The sequence below is a fragment of the Opisthocomus hoazin genome, chromosome 20 (assembly GCF_030867145.1).
Source record: "Opisthocomus hoazin isolate bOpiHoa1 chromosome 20, bOpiHoa1.hap1, whole genome shotgun sequence".
Classification (NCBI taxonomy): domain Eukaryota; kingdom Metazoa; phylum Chordata; class Aves; order Opisthocomiformes; family Opisthocomidae; genus Opisthocomus; species Opisthocomus hoazin.
The window spans coordinates 5,298,513-5,316,775 of NC_134433.1; the positions used below are offsets into that span (position 1 = coordinate 5,298,513).

The 18,263-nt window shown below is 50.4% G+C and overlaps 1 protein-coding gene across 8 annotated transcripts in view; it reads right to left on the minus strand.

Annotated features, from left to right (window-relative positions):
- Positions 1-297: 297 nt before the first annotated feature.
- TSPOAP1 (TSPO associated protein 1) overlaps positions 298-18,263 on the minus strand; it is a 71,684-nt gene continuing 53,718 nt past the window's right edge. For 6 of the 8 annotated variants that reach the window (XM_075440480.1, XM_075440476.1, XM_075440479.1 and 3 more), the window contains 9 exons: positions 17,844-17,970; positions 17,537-17,688; positions 17,169-17,337; positions 14,118-14,189; positions 13,705-13,740; positions 12,593-12,696; positions 10,585-10,656; positions 9,331-9,459; positions 298-1,609 (listed from right to left, as the gene is read on the minus strand). In XM_075440480.1, the coding sequence (XP_075296595.1) occupies positions 1,397-1,609; positions 9,331-9,459; positions 10,585-10,656; positions 12,593-12,696; positions 13,705-13,740; positions 14,118-14,189; positions 17,169-17,337; positions 17,537-17,688; positions 17,844-17,970 (1,074 nt within the window). In that variant the 3' untranslated portion in view covers positions 298-1,396. Of the gene's footprint in view, positions 1,610-5,597; positions 5,658-9,330; positions 9,460-10,584; positions 10,657-12,592; positions 12,697-13,704; positions 13,741-14,117; positions 14,190-17,168; positions 17,338-17,536; positions 17,689-17,843; positions 17,971-18,263 lie in introns of all 8 variants that reach the window. The other 2 variants (XM_075440478.1, XM_075440477.1) reach the window with 2 other exon arrangements.

An 18,263-nucleotide genomic window follows, 5' to 3' on the forward strand; every position in this document is an offset into this window, starting at 1 on the left:
AGGGCCACCAGCACGCCCGGCCGAGGCCTGGACGTGGTGTCACACCGTGTGACCGCACCTCCGTGCTCTCTCCTCCAGGATTAGGTCTCCGCAGCAGGAGAGGCAGAGACTTCCCACTCCCAGCAAAGGCAGCGCGATCGTCGCAGGAAAGGCCGGGTCCTACACGCAGTGCTGGGGAGCATCCTCAGGCTGCAAGCGATGGGTGCCGTCCTCCCCGCTACCCCCCACCCCCGGAAGAAGGATCAGTGAATCTTAAGCTTTTTTAAGGAAAATGTATTTTTGTGAAAATAGACTTTATTATATTAAAATTTGATATTAAATAAAAACATACCGCATCACCAACACTCGCGGACACTGTGCTGGCATCACTCACATACCTCACGTAACTGTCCTTCTCAAAACAAGTACCCCACTGAAACATGCAAAGAAAGAAACACTGAAAAGGATAGAAACCAAGTGGTACAAAACTCTCCGTGGCTTAGAAAGGGATGTGTCTTAACTCAAGGAACACATCATCTCATATGAAAATAGCTGCAAACTCTCCATCCCCAGCTCTGCTCTCCAAACGCTCCAACTCAGGAGCAGCCCACTGAAAACAGCCAAAGAAAACTGCGAAACGAGGCAGACGAAAAATAAATACACAAATAAACAGATAAATAAATAAATAAATAAGGCGGAGTCCCCAGCCAGCGCGTGGTCAAGGTGAGCCAGCCAAGAGCAGCTTAGGGCAGGCAGAAGTCTCGACCCCCCTCGGGGCATCGCTCCCGCCTCCACGGGAACCCTCGTGCCGAAAGGTGACTGAGGCAGTGTGGGATGCTCCTAGGCACAGCTGCAGATTTACAGGTTTACAGTACAAATCACTCACTCGTCAGCCCAGAGACAGCAACGGGGATTCACGGGAACAGAAAAGTGCAAATTCTCTTTGCAGGAAGTGAAGGAGTTGCCACAGCCTGCGTCGGACCAGAGAAATACCAGGGTGCGTAGTACAAGGGAGCTCTTCCTAAGGGGCCGGAGCTTTGCTGGGACAAGCCATTTAGCTAACTTACAGCCAGAATAGAATTTTTAAATTAAAATATTTACAGGGAACGGGTGCACTGGGGGCTGCACGGAGCAGGACACACTACTGTGGAGGTAGCTGTATCCTGGAGCTGAGGCCTCACGCGCCCCAGTGCCATGACGCTGTGTCCAGAGCCACTGCCCACGCTGGGTGGCACCCACGGCTGGGCCCTCAGCAGCAACCACAGCTCACAGACCCACTGAAGAGTTTTCTCTGTTCAATATACATTTTTTTTCCCTACGAAAATACTCTAATCAGCTTATTGCAGAGGGCTTCTCCCGAATTTTCAGTCCCTGTGTGGACCGCACAGGCAGTCTTTACAGAACAATAAATCCCTTGTTAATTTTTCTTACTGGACCCAAGTTTTTTGAAGAGCTTTTTTCCTTTGAAGAAGAAGCCCCTCTTCTTTTTGCTCTGACCAGGTACGTCACTGCATTTGAGAAAGGCCAGCGATGCCTGCTCTGGACACTGCTCGCCCACGCCAAGGCAGGAAGGTGGCACAGCAGGAGTTGCTGAGAAGTCGCTCTGATCAACAGACCCATCTGGATTTAACTGAGTGGGAAAAACAAAAAGACAAAACAAAAGAAAAAGCAGAAGTTAGAGCTGATGAAGGACATCACACCAACATAAACCTCAGCCAGAGAACCCTGCCTTCTCCCCGCCAGTCTGTCCCTCACCCTGCAAGACTCAGCTCCTCTGTGAAGCTGCAGATCCAGTTAGGAAGTTTCCAGTGGATTTAATGTGTTTTGTGTCCCCCACCCAGACCCTGCCCGAGCTGAGACATTCCAAAATTCCTTAACTGCGCTAAGAATAGGACAGCACAAAAGCCCTACTGAGGACTCGATGAAAAATGTTGCTTCACAGCTGGAGAGACTGCAAGTGAAGTGAAGCACCCCCTGAGTCGATGCTGATGCCTCCACGTGTGCCTGCTGGCTGCCTGGGCCGGGGAAGCCTGGTGGGCTTCCAGCACGCCCTGGGACGGAAGGTAGGTTGTCAAAAAAAACCCAAACCACCAACCTAATAAGAACAAGGACTGTGCAAGACCTTCAGAAGTTCAAGGAGGCTGGCTCAGTCGGGGGGCTTCTGCAACAGTGGCCACGCTCCGCCACGGTCAGAACAGAAATTCGGATCCTTGCAAGGCTGCTTGGCATCCATCAGATCTGGTCGCCAGAGGGGCGGAAAGCAAAGCTGATGCTCTGTGATGGCACCAGTAATGGAGAAAAAGTTTGTGATGAAGCAGGACACAGAGAAGTCTTGGATCAAGTGGCACACAGCAACCAATCCATGTTCCCAAGTCTCCTGCGCATCCGAGAACGTTAACTGGGATCCACAGTCCCACACGATGCACTGTACACCCCTACTTTGGGAAAGGGCTTTCTGAAATCAGAAAGTGCCCTGGTCCTGGGCCCAGTTCCCTCTTCACAAACCACTCATGGCAGGTCAGTTCCCAGCAGCAGCCTTCTTCCCGTGATCTCCTCTCGCTGGGTTTGGGTGTCCCGACAGTGACTGTTTCTGCCCTGGCAGGGCAACTTTCCCAAGAAGGTGCAAAGTTCACCAGCGAAGAGGCTCGGGGTTTCCGAGGCCTAGGAGAGCATTTGCCGCACTTGTCTCCTCTTCCAAACAGCTTTCACAAACCAGCACCTTCCAAGCTGCCAGCTGTGCATCCTAGCTTGGCACTCCCCAGAACACAACGTGGCAGTGGCTGGAGCTGTGCCAAGGAAAAGCCCTCTGCCCTGGCACACTGAAACGTCACGCCCTCGTCACCTCTCTGCTTGGACCCCACTGAGTGCCCCCCCCCTTAAGTGTCCGTGAGCAGCCACGGCTCCAGCAGCGAAGAGGAGCTGGACGCTGCTTGGCAGCAGGACGTGGGGGTGCCTGGGGTGGAAGCATCACCCAGGAGCAAAGGCACGAGCCCTGCGCAGGAGACGGGTGAGAATCACAGCAGCTGCCTTAGCTCACTGGAAGGAGCGGATGCGCTTTGGGCCTGGGCCCACACTGACCTGGGGAAAGCTGCTCCAGCGAGCAGCTGCACAGACAGAACGCTGCTGCCACAGCTACAGCACAGCCACGCTTTATGGGCTGTGGGTTGGTTTGCCTGACGTTCCCTGGGGTCAAAAGCAAAAGCAGCACCGCTCCATCACCCTACTGCTGTCTCAGCACCCTGCCTCCTGTGTGATGAAGAGCACAAAACGGAGCTGTGACCTCTCCTTCCCTCACGGGCTGAAGTTATGCTGCTGTATTCCAGTCGCTTCACTCTGCTGCAGGAAGAAAGCAAGCCCTTCTGGTACAGGCCGGGGACAAACCTCCTCTCCAGAGCCAGACTCGGTACATGCAATGCCTGTCAAGCCAGTCCTGGGCAGACGGGAGCACAGGACTCGCAGAGAGCTCTGCTTTGGTGTGAATATACGACCCCCCCCAACTCCAGAAAGTTGAGGGTCAACTACTATCTTGCAGCCATCACTTTAAACTGTCCCAAGTGACAGTGCCATCAGACTCTCTTATACCTGAACGAAGGTCTCTGGCTGCAGGGACAGGGATGTAACTCCACCTCTCTTCGTTACAGTAAACACCACAGTGGCTGTTTTTTCCTGAACTCACACTCTTATTTTCACATCAAAATCTTGTTCCACAGACGTTCAGAGGCACTTCCAGCTATGCAGCACTGTGCTGGAAGGCCAGCTACTGCCAAGGACCTGCTGCAGAGAGCTCCACGACACAGCCCGGCCCTTGTGCAAGCTGCACTGTGCCTGCAAGGTCACTCCTCTGCCCGACGCTGCAGCATCAGCTGCAGTCTCCACATCACCTGGCAGTGCGAGGTGCAATGCTGGGCGTTGGCAGCCCAAGTGCTAGTCAGGTCGGAGAAGTCTGGAAATAAATCTGAATGAATCTAGATGAACCATTTTCAGCCAGTAATGCAAGATTTACAAAGGCAAAGAGAAAAGGTAAGCCAGATGAGGGCTAACTTGGTAGCCCACCGAGTTAGCTGTGTGCAGAATCACAGAATCACAGAATAGTAGGGGTTGGAAGGGACCTCTGTGGGTCATCTAGTCCAACCCTCCTGCCGAAGCAGGGTCACCCACAGCAGGCTGCACAGGACCTTGTCCAGGCGGGTCTTGAATATCTCCAGAGAAGGAGACTCCACAACCTCCCTGGGCAGCCTGTTCCAGGGCTCCGTCACCCTCAGAGGGAAAAAGAAGAAAGACTCCCTGGGTTCTGCTCCAGAAGCTATCTATGCGGTTTGCAATGAAGAATCCTGGGGTAAAATGCACAGAAGCACTGGGCTAACATCAGCACAGCTCTCACCAACACGCAGCGAGCGACCTCCCCTACGAAGCAGCCCCCAAGGACGTCGGAGTGGAGTGAAGGGCCCTGCACAACCAGGGCAGCGGAGGCTTGGCGCCCGTGCCCCACTGGAAACCATTTGTCTCGAGCGAGGTACGAAAGACTGCGTGCAAAATGAGAGGCAGGTACCCACACCAACGCACGAACGTCACAGTCATTTACTGCAGGAAGGACACTGCAGTGTCACTGTCATTATCAAACATATTTCACAGTTCAAAGGAAGCGACCGGCAGTTTCCCATCTTTGCAGCTGCAAGTCCTGCTGCGTCCCCGCTGCGGCACACGACGCCCAGGCAGATTTCCACACACAGAGGCACTCTCACACGCAAGCACGCGTGGATATTCTCAGAGGTCTCTATACGGCAGAAAAGCAATAGAACCAGTTCACAGATTCATCTGGTAAGAGACAAATGATACTAAAATTACGGTTTCTTCCCCAGGAGAAACATGAAGGAAAAGCTGCTCTGTTAAGGTCCTGGTAAAAGCTATTGGGGCTGATGAGCGGAAGTCATGTTAGGTTTCAGAAGGCAGTTTTCAGTGCTGTCTCAGGTATTAGTGGTCTGCTCAATTTCAGGAAAACAAGGCTTGAAATTAAGAAAAACACAGATCTTCTCCCACTGCCCCCAAAACAAGGGGCTCGCCCTCCCAGCCCCAAAGTTATTTCTTTAAGTGCTATCAGACAGAACAATTATCCACACAAGGTTGGTTTTAGGGACTAAACATTAGTACTTTCTTAAGTTGATAGTGCGCAGGGTTTTTTCAGGGCTATACTTGGGAAGGAGTAAAATCAAGAAGGAAAAAAAAACCCCACAAGCTGAATAGGGGGCGTGCTCAGCCTGAGCGAGATCCTGCAAAGGCTAAACGAAGCTTTGGTTGCTGACGTGCTCGAACAGCGGTAGGCGGGCCAGGCTGAATTAAAGAGCAGGTCTTTTCCAAACCTGAATATCCAGCAGAGTCCCCAAAACCACCGGATAATTGTTCCAAACAATGGCACTTCACAGAACACGGCTTGTCTCCAGTGCAGAACCAGTCTGGCAGGGAAAGGTCTGCCACCAGAGGATCCGAAGGCAGACTTGCTAGCAGAGCCCCAGACTAGCCTGTCAAACTACAGGCAAGAAAAGGGGTAAACTACAGGTGCAGGACCCTTTAATACACTAGGCTGGGTGGGAGACGGAAGAGATCTTCTCATAGAGACTTACATGGTTGCTCTCTCTATGTACCATTCATATCTATCACTGGACTCTTCTCTTCCTCATTCTCTGAAGAAAAGAACCGTCCGGGGTGCAGAATACAGGCAGAAATAAATAGATGAAAGCAATTAGAATCGAACACTTTCTGAAGGTGCTTTACAATCAGTCTTTGATAGAAACTGCATGTTACTGATGCAAAAATATTCATTCGACAGCTGCAGCATTAAAGTAACTGCTCTAAGTCGGTGAGCATGAGTGTTCCGGGGCCCTAGCCTGTGATCATAACTTCTTGGATACTCCTCTCTGTGCTGTATTTTTTATTGCTTAGTCTCATCCCCAAATGTTGGCAGTTTGAAAATTAAACTGCTCCACCTTTTTCAGTTGCCAGCATTTTAAGATTTACTCAGAAATAATTCAAAATGATCCACCTTCCCCAGGTCAATTTGGAAAGTAAATGGTCCTTATTCTCCAGCCTTTGGCACGGCAGCAGGGAGGAGGGAAGCGTGACAGAGCAAAAACATCGAATCCAAGAAGTTACAAGTGATTTAAAAACCACTCACGATCATGCTGGAGAAGCTTCTGTTAGGACTGGAACTAGCTTTAATACAAGTCCACAGCTCTGCCACGATACCGTGGTGCATACGCATGCTCCCTGACCTGTCGAGGTCTCAAGCTGGGACTGGGAAATGTGATGGGACTCTGTTTTGCCATGCTGCCTTTCAGAAGATTCAAACAATTCTTCTCTAGAGGCTGCCATCCACCTTTTGCCTTCAGTGATTTTTATGCACATCCCACCCTCCTCCCTCCCAAACAGCAGCAGCAGAGGTGCTTCTGGCTCTGCTGTATATGCCAGCAGCACACTCTAACAAGCAGTTCCTACGTTCCTATGTTCTGCGGGGTGAAAGCGTTTGGAAAGCTCCAGGCATGGCTGTACCACTGTAAGGGTTCGTTCCAGCTCAGCGATGGCCCTTAGAACATGTATGTTCTACAGGAGGAGGCACTCCTGCTCCCTCACCCATCAGGCGTAGGGATGCTGCGATTGCTGTGACAGAGCCAAAAACTCAGAGGGGTCAGGTTCTGCCTCTCCTCAGTAACCACGAACCACACTTCAATGCAGTTAACTAACACACAACTTCATTATGAGCAGGGTCAACACACCGCTTTTAACAGGGCACAAACACGCCCTTCCCATGTGGAAGCTGTTTAGACAGATCTGGATTGCAAAGCAGAAGCAGGAGGCAGGCCTGCACACAGGTACAGAGTCCTAAGCCAGAGGCACCAGGACAGGAGGCACTCCCTCACTACACAGAGGCAGCCAACAAAGTCCTGCCGAGACAGTTAACGTGGATTCCCACTGAAATAAAGTCGGCTTCATCATCATCAACGGAATTTTCCAAGTCTCCAGACTAGAAAGAAGAGCAGCTCATGGATCAGCTGAGTGCCAGAGCTACCAAATTGATCCTGACCTAAGGCAACAGCGTCCTGCTCTGCAGACCCAAAGTCAGAGCGAAGGCACGGTGAAGCTCTGCTGGATCTCTGGCAGAGAGAAGTGGAGACAAGCGGCAAGGTCTGAAGGGCAGGCAAGGCAGGAACATGTCTATTTTATATGGGTTGTTTTGATCACATTTGAAAGGCATTTCTGTTTAAAAAAAAAGTGTCACGAACCACAGAAAAAAGCTTACAGCCTTGAGCACGCAGGGAAATCTGGGCCAGTCTGCTGTGACCAGGGGAACAGTCACCCACTGCTGACCCCAGCACCCGTGGAAGGGGGAGAGGAAAGTGGCGCAGCTGCAAGCTGCAGGGCAGCAAGCAGGAGCAGCTTGTGCTCCCTGCTCAACAACAGAGCAGACAGGACCTTGTTACCCTGTAAGGCCCGTGACAAAGCCTGGGACACGGCACATCAAACTGGTGTCACAGTTTCCTCACCAGTAAAATAGAAGAGAGGGATGCAAATAGGAATACTTGAAGTAAGGGCAGGTTTGTTGTCTACGTTACCCTGTTTATTGGCCAAGTTGCTCTCTCTTACCCGCCCTTAATAAAACACCATTAGCTAAGCCAAACCCTTCACATCTGCAAGAGGCAGATGAGCTCTGCAAGCCCTGAAGGTTACCTGAATTTCCCCACGGTTTCTGGGAGGATCCAGGCTGGGGCTGGAACAATGATCCCTGGCATCTGCATCAGGCCCTTGTTGCTGCTGGGCAACACGCCAGAGAGGAGGGTCAGATCTGTAACGAGCTACACTATGAATTCAACCTAGTTTTGTTTTACTTGTTCAGGTCTCCTTCCACACCCTCTGTTCTAACAGACGAGCAACTTGGGAAGAATAAATCATTTTGACAGGGAAACTGAAGAAGGAAACCCACTCTGAAAGCTTGTTTCCCCACGAGGAAGTTAGATCTGTGTAATCCCAGGGCTCTTAAACCCTGCTAGTAACAGCTTAATAACCTCCGACCCCCTAGCATGGACCAGCTCTTAGGGGCTGGGAGAAAAGGGACCGAGTATTCTGAACAGGTAAGAACAAGGGACCCAGGCAACTTCTGAGTTTAGAAGAGGATCCAGCAAGCTACCCATAAGCCTTATTTCTGAAGCCTGCCACTTGCTCTTCGTAAGAAGGCAGCGAGGCTGTAGTGCAGACCTTGTACCCACAAAGCCTGAAATGCCTGGAAGCAAGAGGCTGGGCTGCAGGTGAAGCCTAAGGGAGGTCAGGCAGCATTTGAAGGTAGAGATGGGAGGTGGGTACAGAGAAAACAAAGAGCCAAGCATGAAAAATAGGACAAGGAACGCTGCAGAGAGAAGGACAGCTAGGGTGGCACCAGTGGAGGGTTCTACAGAGGATGACTCAGGGCCATGTACTTCCTTAAGGACTGGCTCAAAGCCACTCTGGGCCTGCTCTTACACACCTTTAGGGGTCTGGCAACACCTGACGGTGCTGATAACCTCCCAAGAAGAACTGAAGGTTGAGTACCTGTGAGCTGGGACCAAGCTGTGTCCCTCTCTGCCTCCCACTCTCTAGAATGACACAGCAGATGAGGTCAAGGAGTGACCAGGGAGGTGCCACGCTTTTGGCCTCACGCGCTGAGGACTGGCTCCATCTGGCAGATGACCCAAATCTCCCACTTAAGCATTTGTTTCAAGAGTGTCAGCAACAAAATGCAAGGGGTTAGGTCAACCTTTGAATTCCCTGTATCACTGGGATGCTTTCACAGCCTTAGAATCCATCCCGCAGATCTGTCTGGGAAACTCCCCGAGTGTTCTGAATTTATCTGAAAGCACCTCAGACTGCATTAAGAGATACCTAACTCACGAGGGGTGGAAGAGCACTGGTGTTCGGGTGTCAGTAACCCCGGAACTCTTTGGCATGGATATAAGCACATCTGAGGAATTTCACATATCTGAGGAGCTGGCTGAGCTGCTTTGCTTGCAGCAGGATTTCACCACGGACTTTTGTGTGCATCGAAAGAAACTGCTGGTGGGACCTGGGATGCTCTTTGCTCACCTGGCCATAATGAGACTGAGGGCCCAGTGGATGTTGTTGCTTTGTGCCTCTTATTGTAGTATAGCTAAGCTTTCAAGCAGAGCTCCTAGCACTCCCCTCTAAACTTCTGAGCATCTCCCATGGGATGAACCGAGCTGCATGCAATAATTTAAATGATGCCATCAGATGCTGCATGCTGTACAACGCCCCATCTCCAGCCACATCACAGTTTGGATCTCTGTACTACGCAGAGCCACACAATCTTACCTGGCTCTCAGCGCTCAGTGGAAAACCTTCTTTCTCTTTTGAATGAAGTTCCTCAACCATGCTTCCATCCGAAGTTACAGCTTCCAAGAAGTTCGACGGGACCAGCCCTCTCTGTTGGTTCAGTTCTCCCTGCAAAATCAACATTCAGTTCTCACATCAAGTTTCCTGGCTGATGGAGAAATAAGAAGTAAGAGGAGCAGTCCCACGCAGAGCAGGTTAGGCTATGGCCTGAGAGAAGCCAGGAACACACTCGTGTTGGAAGGATCCAGCAAATTTCATAACTCACATTCTTGCTTAGTTGTGGAACAATTCAGCGTGCAAAAACATAGAGGAGAGTAAAGGAAGAAAAGATGGCACCAAGTCATGACAAATGTATTCCAGCAACATGGTCGCTTCTCCAAATTAAAAAATTTCCACTGCTGTCCCAGAAGCAACAGGAACATGACTGTGCCACAGGCTTTCTAAAGGCATTTGATTCGCTCTGGTATTTATTTATTTTTTTAAAGAATGAGGTACTACTGGTACAGTGTCCTGGAGGCGTTTCCGCTGTGCTCACTGCGGTCCAGAGCTGTAAACCACGTTTGGCTTTATTCCTAAAAAATTGTGTCCAGTTCAACAGCACGTGGCTGTGAGACAAAACCAACCCCAGCAATGCTGTCTGGCCAACACTATAAAAGAAGTCAAATAAAACATTCACAATGATCCCCTCCAGACTTTACCTGGAGCTGAACCTCCACTTTGATGTGTGAAGACACACTGCTTTCTGTGCAGGAAAAGGTGGATGATCCAGGGGCTGAGGATCGTGTCTCGCACACAGCTCATGGCAGGCACAGTCCCCAGGCAGGCACAGCAAATTAAACAGATACCAGTGCTCGCTGAAGTTGATGTGTTGAAGAGTGGCTGGATGGGGGTCATCATATGTTTCTATTCTTCTGTTACCATTATAGCCTCCTGCCCTGGATGAGACCATGTGCCTGAGTGCTTGGTGACAAATCAGCTTATAGCAGATGCTGATTCAGCTGATGTATGCACAGAAAAATGCTTTGGGAAACCCGCAGTCAAGAACCATTTGGACACTGGGTTTACAGGAGGAGCACAGACTGCCAGGAACAATCTGCTCTGCACTAAGCAGATATGGGTTCACTTTTTTTCTGAAAGCAGAATATTTATTCCCTGATTTCTGCTCTCCTGCCACTAGATGGACTCCAACGATTTCAGAGGGAGCCACAGGACCTTCCCAGCCCCTGTACTTACATAATAGAATCCATCATCGTCCATGGACCCAAACACAGTTATAATGTCCCCTGCACTGAAAGTCAGCTCAGCCTGCAAAGAGCAAGAGAACAATGGTCACAGAAGCAACACGGCCTGGAATTTGTCACCAGAAACACAGGGTCACCCTGGGCTTCTTGCACCCTCTCACCATGAGGGAGGGAGGCCACTGTGTTAAGACTTGCAGGACCAGGATGCAGAAGAGCAACCGAAGGGATTACTGTTGAATTCAGTGCTAAGGAAGCACTTCATAAATTACAACAAGAGCAAAGCCTGTTTCTTAAACCAATTTTAATAAAGCTTCAGAATAGAACCTACCACCTCTTCTGGAAAGGTATGTTGAGAACCAGCTGAACAAGCACCAGAAATTCCTTTCATTTCTTTAAATACAAGTACTAAACCCCACTCCCTTGTATGAGCCCCTTCTATATGCAATGCTCAGGGATTAGTCACTGGCAGGAATGCTTACAAATGGGAAGATCTGACCTGGAAACAGAACATTACCACACAACACACGTGACCCTTCACCATCAGATCCATCTGTTCTGTCAGCCACCCCACTATGCGCTCCATGCAGCACAACCCCGAAGGCAAAAGTGTAAGCAGTCTATTAATGGAAGAAACGACCCAGCTTCAGAAAAAAAGCTGCTCTAAGACAGAAAAAGTGGAGTCTCCAAATGGGCTGTGTCTCACTCAAGACACACCGGCTTTATACGCACTTCACAGAAGCGTTAGCTGGAAGAGAGCTACCTCTAACATATTTACCTTATTATATCCCTAGTACTCAATTTATTTCTGGAGGCTGCAGGTTTCTACTGTTGGCTGTGAATTACTTTGTTCCAGCAGAAAGACACTCGCAGGGAACTTCACCCACAGAGACACAGAACAGCAGAGCTGATCCTCCTATGTCTTGGGGCAAGTTCACAAACAGGAGGTGCAGCCTTCTAGCAAAACAGGTGGGAGTGTAAACAGGGAGCATCTCCAACAACGCACCAGAACTGCACCAGCTTGTTTCAATAATTGGAACTCTGTCCACGGGGAAGACCAAATCACTGCGAAAAAATACAATCTTCTTGTTGACAAGTGCTCAAAAGTTTTTTTTGTCCGGATGTATGAATATGGATGTATGAATATGGATGCTGGCTGATACATGCTCTCGCTGTATCTCTCCCATGATAATCCACCATCCCTAAACCCCTCAGTCCTCAGAAGCAGGCTGTCTTGCTCATGAGACACTCAGTCTGGGAGGCAAGCATTACCTGAACTCTGCCACCTCTGGGTCGTACACTCCTTTCTGGATGCATCAAAAGAATGTGAACCCAAATCCCATGTTCATGTTTGCTCAGAGTAGACTAACACTGCTATGGAGGAACAGAGAACGGAGCGTGTTCTAATTTAGAAAGGTTTTTGCAGAAAGAACTCTGCATTGCGATCTTTCCATCTGAAACAGACTTATTCACAAAAATCTTGTTTGGACAATACGTAGGGACTGCTTGAAAAGAGGACCAGTCCATTACACTGGAACTAAGTCTTCTTGCTTGAACAAAGACCCACGCAGGTAGTTAACACAAAAGACATGCTCCAAGACATGCTCACCTAAAGCATCACAAGCCCATTCAAACTCTAAAGCAGGCGGGTGCCCTGGATCAGCTGCTAACAGCAGGGGCTTGCTTCCTCCTGCCCCAGATCTGCTAAATCCTGTCTAAGCACTAGAGGCTGCTACGAGGCCATGAGATGCTCACAGAGTTTCACTGGGACACATCGTTAGGGGCATACAGCTTCACATTCTCCACAGGTAACAGAACACTTGCGTCAGAGAATGCATGAGAACGTATCAGCAAACTCCACATTTTACAAGTTCAGCCAACCCCTTTTAGCAGTTACATTGCCAGGCTATAGTCATCCTGTTTTTGACCAAAGTGTCGTGGGATAGAATAAAGCAGAGAGAGGAAAAAGAAGCCTATAAGTGGCGTGGGCAGGTGGCTGTTACCTCCACGTCTGCATTTGGAGAGTTCTCCTTAGGGTTATAGTCAAAGACAGCCACCATACTTCGAGGATTCATCAGTTCAGCTTCAAAGTCCTGATGCTTCTGGCCTGCAGGACAATAATAAAGCAAAATATGCTGAGCTGGAAGTTCTAAGAGAAAATCCCAAATCACAGCAACTCCTTCACTGTTCTTGGAGTGGACTGAGCAAAAAGAACACTAGGGGGAAACCAAATGGGAGAGAGATCTTAGGAGCCCCACATAAAACAGTTTTCTCCTGTATCACCTCACAAGCACAGAACAGGGGACATGTCCTCATTCCAGCATCCTGGTGTCCTGCCTACACATAAAGGAATGTTTTATGTTATGTTTTCTATTTATACAGACAAATATATATACACACACAGAGGACAGTAGTCTTTTCACAATGTCTCAAATGGACATTTCTCCTCCCTCCACGCAATGCTCTGCTACAGAGCTACAGAATTTATCCTCTCAGGGCCATGGGAACAGCAGGAACCCCGCACAGCATCAACTGGCAGCCCAGCCCTCAGCACAAAGCAAAGGGCAGGCCTCGCTGTCCAGGGAACACGCTGCAATGTCACAACCCCCTGCCTGCTCAGCCCCATTACTTACAGGTTGCTCCGAGTCTACAAAAGCAGTCTGGTGTTACAGAAAACACACACTGCCCAGTCCTTCATCTCACGGATCTAATCGCTGCTTCAGGTCAACGCTGGATGGGCTAGCAAGGGGGCTGCAGGCTTGGCCTCCCTGGACGTCAACAGATGACTGTGCACCTAAGCAGCGTGAGCAGCCCCTCAAGGGACCTTGGATTTTAAGGACTGCGGCATCAGACGAGTAAGAGATTTCCCTGCTCCTCCAAAGCACGACCATGCATGCTCTCCACCTTCAAACACCCCTGCTTAGTCAAAGACCACCACACCCATTACTAATTAAAAGAACTAAAACTCTTCTTTCCTGAAAATGACCATTTTCTTACAGTGCTCTGAAGGATCACTACAGGGTCTTGCATTGGCCCTTGACTGCAAAACATGTCTGTATTACGATCATACAAATGTCCCAACCCTCTTCTCATAGTAACAAAGAGCAGTTCTCACCTGGATGAGACTTGTACTTCTCCTGTTTATCCAGCCCTGGTGGGGGAGAAAAACATCTCATCAGTGGGTATTCATCCTTCAAAAGTGACTACACCACACAACTGACAAACAACAGTAAAAAGAACAAAGAGCAAGGCAGGAAACAACAGAAGCAAACCATTCATGCAACTCAACGTCTACATCAGTAACCATGGCTCAGGGACATAACAGGAAGCAGAGGTCAAGCTCCAAAACTATAAAAGACATCACTGTTGTTAAAAACTTAACACCAGCACAGGGATGGGCTCTCTTTCCACTTCCTAGCAGTCGTACAGAGACAAACATCTGAGGGTCCTGTAAGCAAGTAGTAAAAATTCAATGCAGCCTGTAATCCTATCGCAAAAACCAAAGAGGAAGCAGTGGGTGACACAGACCTTTCTTGGAGCGCCTAGGTTTTGGAGGAGGGACGGTTTGGCGGCGTGGAGGTGGAGAAAATGTGCCATTTCCTTAATAAAAATCCAAAAAAGCAAATAAATAGACAAGAGAAACAGACAGTGCATGGAAAGTGAAAAGCATCTTGAAGAGTGAACAGGCAACAGAGCAGCACGACGTGCCTCCCCTGGGAAGCAGACACCGTGATTTCTGGGGGCAAAGCCCAAATCTCCATTTCTCATCGTCGTCTCAGATGAGGCATGGTCCACGTCCCAAATACACACAGAAATCCACACGGTATTTATGCCCGTCAGCCATACCACAGTACACATCAGGCAAACTTCACCACTTTGCTGCATTTTACCTCTCAGGAGCAGCATCATATACATGAAATGACCAGCAGGTCGAGGGAGGTTCTCCTTCCATTCTACACTGCCCTAGTGAGGCCCCACCTAGAGTACTCTGTCCAGTTCTGGGCTCCCCACTTCAAGAAAGATGAGGAGCTACTGGAGAGAGTCCAGCGGAGGGCTACGAGGATGATGAGGGGACTGGAGCATCTCTGCTACGAGGAGAGGCTGAGGGAGCTGGGCTTGTTCAGCCTGGAGAAGAGAAGGCTGAGAGGGGACCTTAGAAATGCCTCTAAATATCTGCAGGGTGGGTGTCAGGAGGACAGGGCCAGACTCTGTCCAGTGGTGCCCAGCGACAGGACAAGGGGCAACGGGCACAAACTGAAGCAGAGGAAGCTCCAGCTGAACCCGAGGAAGAACTTCTTCCCTCTGAGGGTGACGGAGCCCTGGCCCAGGCTGCCCAGGGAGGCTGTGGAGTCTCCTTCTCTGGAGATATTCCAGCCCCGCCTGGCCACGGTGCTGTGCAGCCTGCTCTGGGTGACCCTACTTGGGCAGGGGGTTGGGCTGGGTGACCCCCAGAGGGCCCTGCCAACCCCCACCATTCTGTGATTCTGTGAAATGAAACCTCGTATCATTAACACCTGAAAAAAGGCCAGGTGAGGTGCACCCCCCACCTCACTCAGGTGGAAAGGGACATTGGGAAGTCTCTAGCTGAAGCTTCTGCACCGAGCAGGGTCAGTACTGGACGAGTCCCCAGACGAGCCCGCAGAAGGAGTTCCCAGACCAACCCCTCCAAGGCATTTTCTTAGTTACAAGGCTGTAATAGGGGTTTATGGCAGCAGGCAAACGACGGAGCTACGTACAGTCCGGCTGCCTGCCACGTGTAAGGTATGTTTTTTTCACTGCCACCACCCTCCTGCAAACTTTCAAACCCACTACATTTCATGCAGTCTAAGTGCAATGAAATTCCTTTCTTCTTCTGAGAGCACGCAGCAGGGCAAGGGACAGAGAGCCTTGTGTAGCCATACAGGGACAAAGGCATCTGGCCATCTTTGGGCACCAGAGGATACACGTGGGAGAAACCTTATGAATGTACAAGTGTGAAAAACGCCTTACTCAAATTATAGAATTGTAGGTTGGAAAAGGCCTCTAAGATCATCAAGTCCGACCGTCAGCCCAACCCCACTGTGCCTGCTAAACCATGGCCTGAAGTGCCACAGCTACACATTTTTTAAACACCTCCAGCGATGGTGGCTCAACCTGCCTCCCTGGGCAGCCTGTTCCAATGTCTGACCACTCTTTCAGTAAAGACAATTTTCCTAATATCTAATCTAAACCTCCCCTGATGCAGCTTGAGGCCATTGCCTCTCATCCTATCGCTGGTTACCTAGGAGAAGACACCAACACCTGCCTCACTACAACCTCCTTTCAGGTAGTTGTAGAGAGCAGAAATCTCTCCTCTCCCTAGAGATGAGAAAGGCCAAAGGACACAAACCTACCAAAAAAAGCACAGAGCCACAAAGCCAAAGCTCCTTTGAGCCCTGTGCTCCTCGGGATCAACCTTCCAGAGACCCACAGCTGGGAGCTGGGCACTGGCAGCCCCTGAGCCTCTATGGCTGCATACTGAGTCTCCCTGCAGGGAAATGGAAACAAGTTGGATTGCTTCTTTTTTTCTTGGGGGAGGTTGGTTGGGTTTTTTTCCTCCACTACCTGTGAGAGGAACAGCTCAGTCGATCTCAGGGCTTACCTTTGCCTCAGACCCACACTTGTGCTGTCTTACCCTGCTGAACTGGTAGGGAAATGGTGGCCAGCCAAAACAAGAATTTCCTCTAGTTTTAACAAGTGGAGCAGGTCAAAAAATTGCCTCTGGTAGCAGAGAGTACACAGAGAGGTGCAGGATGGGAGGGATAAGGGACAGGCACTGGGACACCAGTATGTTGACAGCAGTCTCGGGGCATCTCACAGCCACGGATCTGCAGCCTGGCTCAGCCCGAGGTGTGATGGCTCCACAGCCCAGGGAAGGTTCCTCTCCTCTCTCTGAGTACTCCAGTGGGAAGAAACAGTAAAGTCTCTGCAGTGCATAAAGCACTGAACCATGTACTTCAGGGAATGAGTAACAAGGAGCCCAAGGACCAGGTCTTCTTGTACACTCCTGGTTGCCTACCTCGTGGTCTCACACCCTTCCTTCCCCACAAGTCTCTCCCCATCTTCCTCCATTCCAAAGTCACAGATTCTCTCACTCAAGAGCAGAGTCACCCCTATGGGTTCAATTACAGACTCACAAAACAAAGGAGAGAACACAGAAGTGAAAACTCTCATTCACATCCTTCAGCTGCACTTCAGACTTCTTTGCTTCCCCTTCCCTAGCGAGGACCACCCTCACTAACACTCCGTGCCGAGTTCACAACACCTCGAGCGCGGGAGCAGCTCCAGCAGCTGCAAACGCAGCCTTGTGCAGTGCTGTGCTGCAGCGGAGTCAGGTTTGAACCGAGACCTCAGAACGCCTGCTTCCCTCAGCCATCGAGACCTCCCTGCTTGCTGCTGCCACAGCCGCTAAACAAGCCTTCGGATGGCAGGGACCAGCCCTAGAGATCGTTTCGGTGGGCTGCAACGGCCACACAGCTTGGCAGCACGACTGAGCTTTCACATTTCAACAAAGCAACCTGTTGACGATAGCCCAGCACACACGTAAAGGAGATACAGTACCTACGCTCTCCATCGGGGTGTCGGCAGGCAGGAACCCTTGCTTTAGGAGCTGCTTCTTGATTTCATTATTCTCCACCTGGACCTCTGACACCATGTTGCAGGGAATGTACCCCTCCCTTCCTGCACATTCACCCCTGTAAAAGCCATCAGCATCCTTGTCTCCACACACCTGCAAGGGAAAAGACAGGCCAGAGACTGTTCATGAGACTGTTCACCCTACAGGGACTGAGACGCACAGACCCAGCAGAAAGGGAAGCTACGGCACCTCCCGAGACAAAGGAGGCTCTGCCTCCCGAGGTTTACGCTGTCCCTGGAACATCAGATAGATCCATACAGAGCAGGAGACGTTCACTAAGGTGCGCTCTTACTTTCAAGATCTGTCCCTCCTTAAATGGGAGCTCCTCTTCTGCTGCATCGGGGTTAGGGGACATAGAAACGGGATCGTAGTCAAAGAGAGCCACAAATATTCTAACGCCATCGTCTTTAACAGAGGTTTCTGCAGCGGTGCTCCTTGGGGGACCTGTGGCAGAGAGGGGACACAGGAGACATAACGTCAGCCCCATCTCCCTGCCATAGCCCTGCATGGCTCCAACACCGCCTGCCAGCCTCTGCCCTGCCAGCTCCGACAGCCTCCCTCTCTCCAGCTGCCCACCTCTCCCCCCCTTACCCACTCACCTGGACTGGAGAGCAAAGGTTTCTGCATTTGGCTTCTCCTCATGCTCCTGCTCCCTCGCCTGCTGGGAGCCTGCCAGGCGGCTGTGCCGGGCAGATCCTGGCCCCTTGGGTCTTTACTACCGGACGCCTGCAACAGGAACCACCAGAGAGTTAGCAGCAGCCTCTGCCTTCCAAGTGGCGTGAGCAGCGCTCAGCCCAAGCGCACGCCACAAAGAGCAGTGCATCCAAATGCAACATTCCTCTTCAGGGACGCTCTAGAGCTGAAAATACCAAGGGAGATGGCAAACAGAACCAAGCACAAGCTCCAGGCACCAGTGACGGTCCCCTCAGCGAGCGTGAGGATGCAGGAAAGGGCATTTCGAGGGGAGGCAATGACATTACAGTCATCAGCTACACCAAGCTATCACAAATCAGTGTATT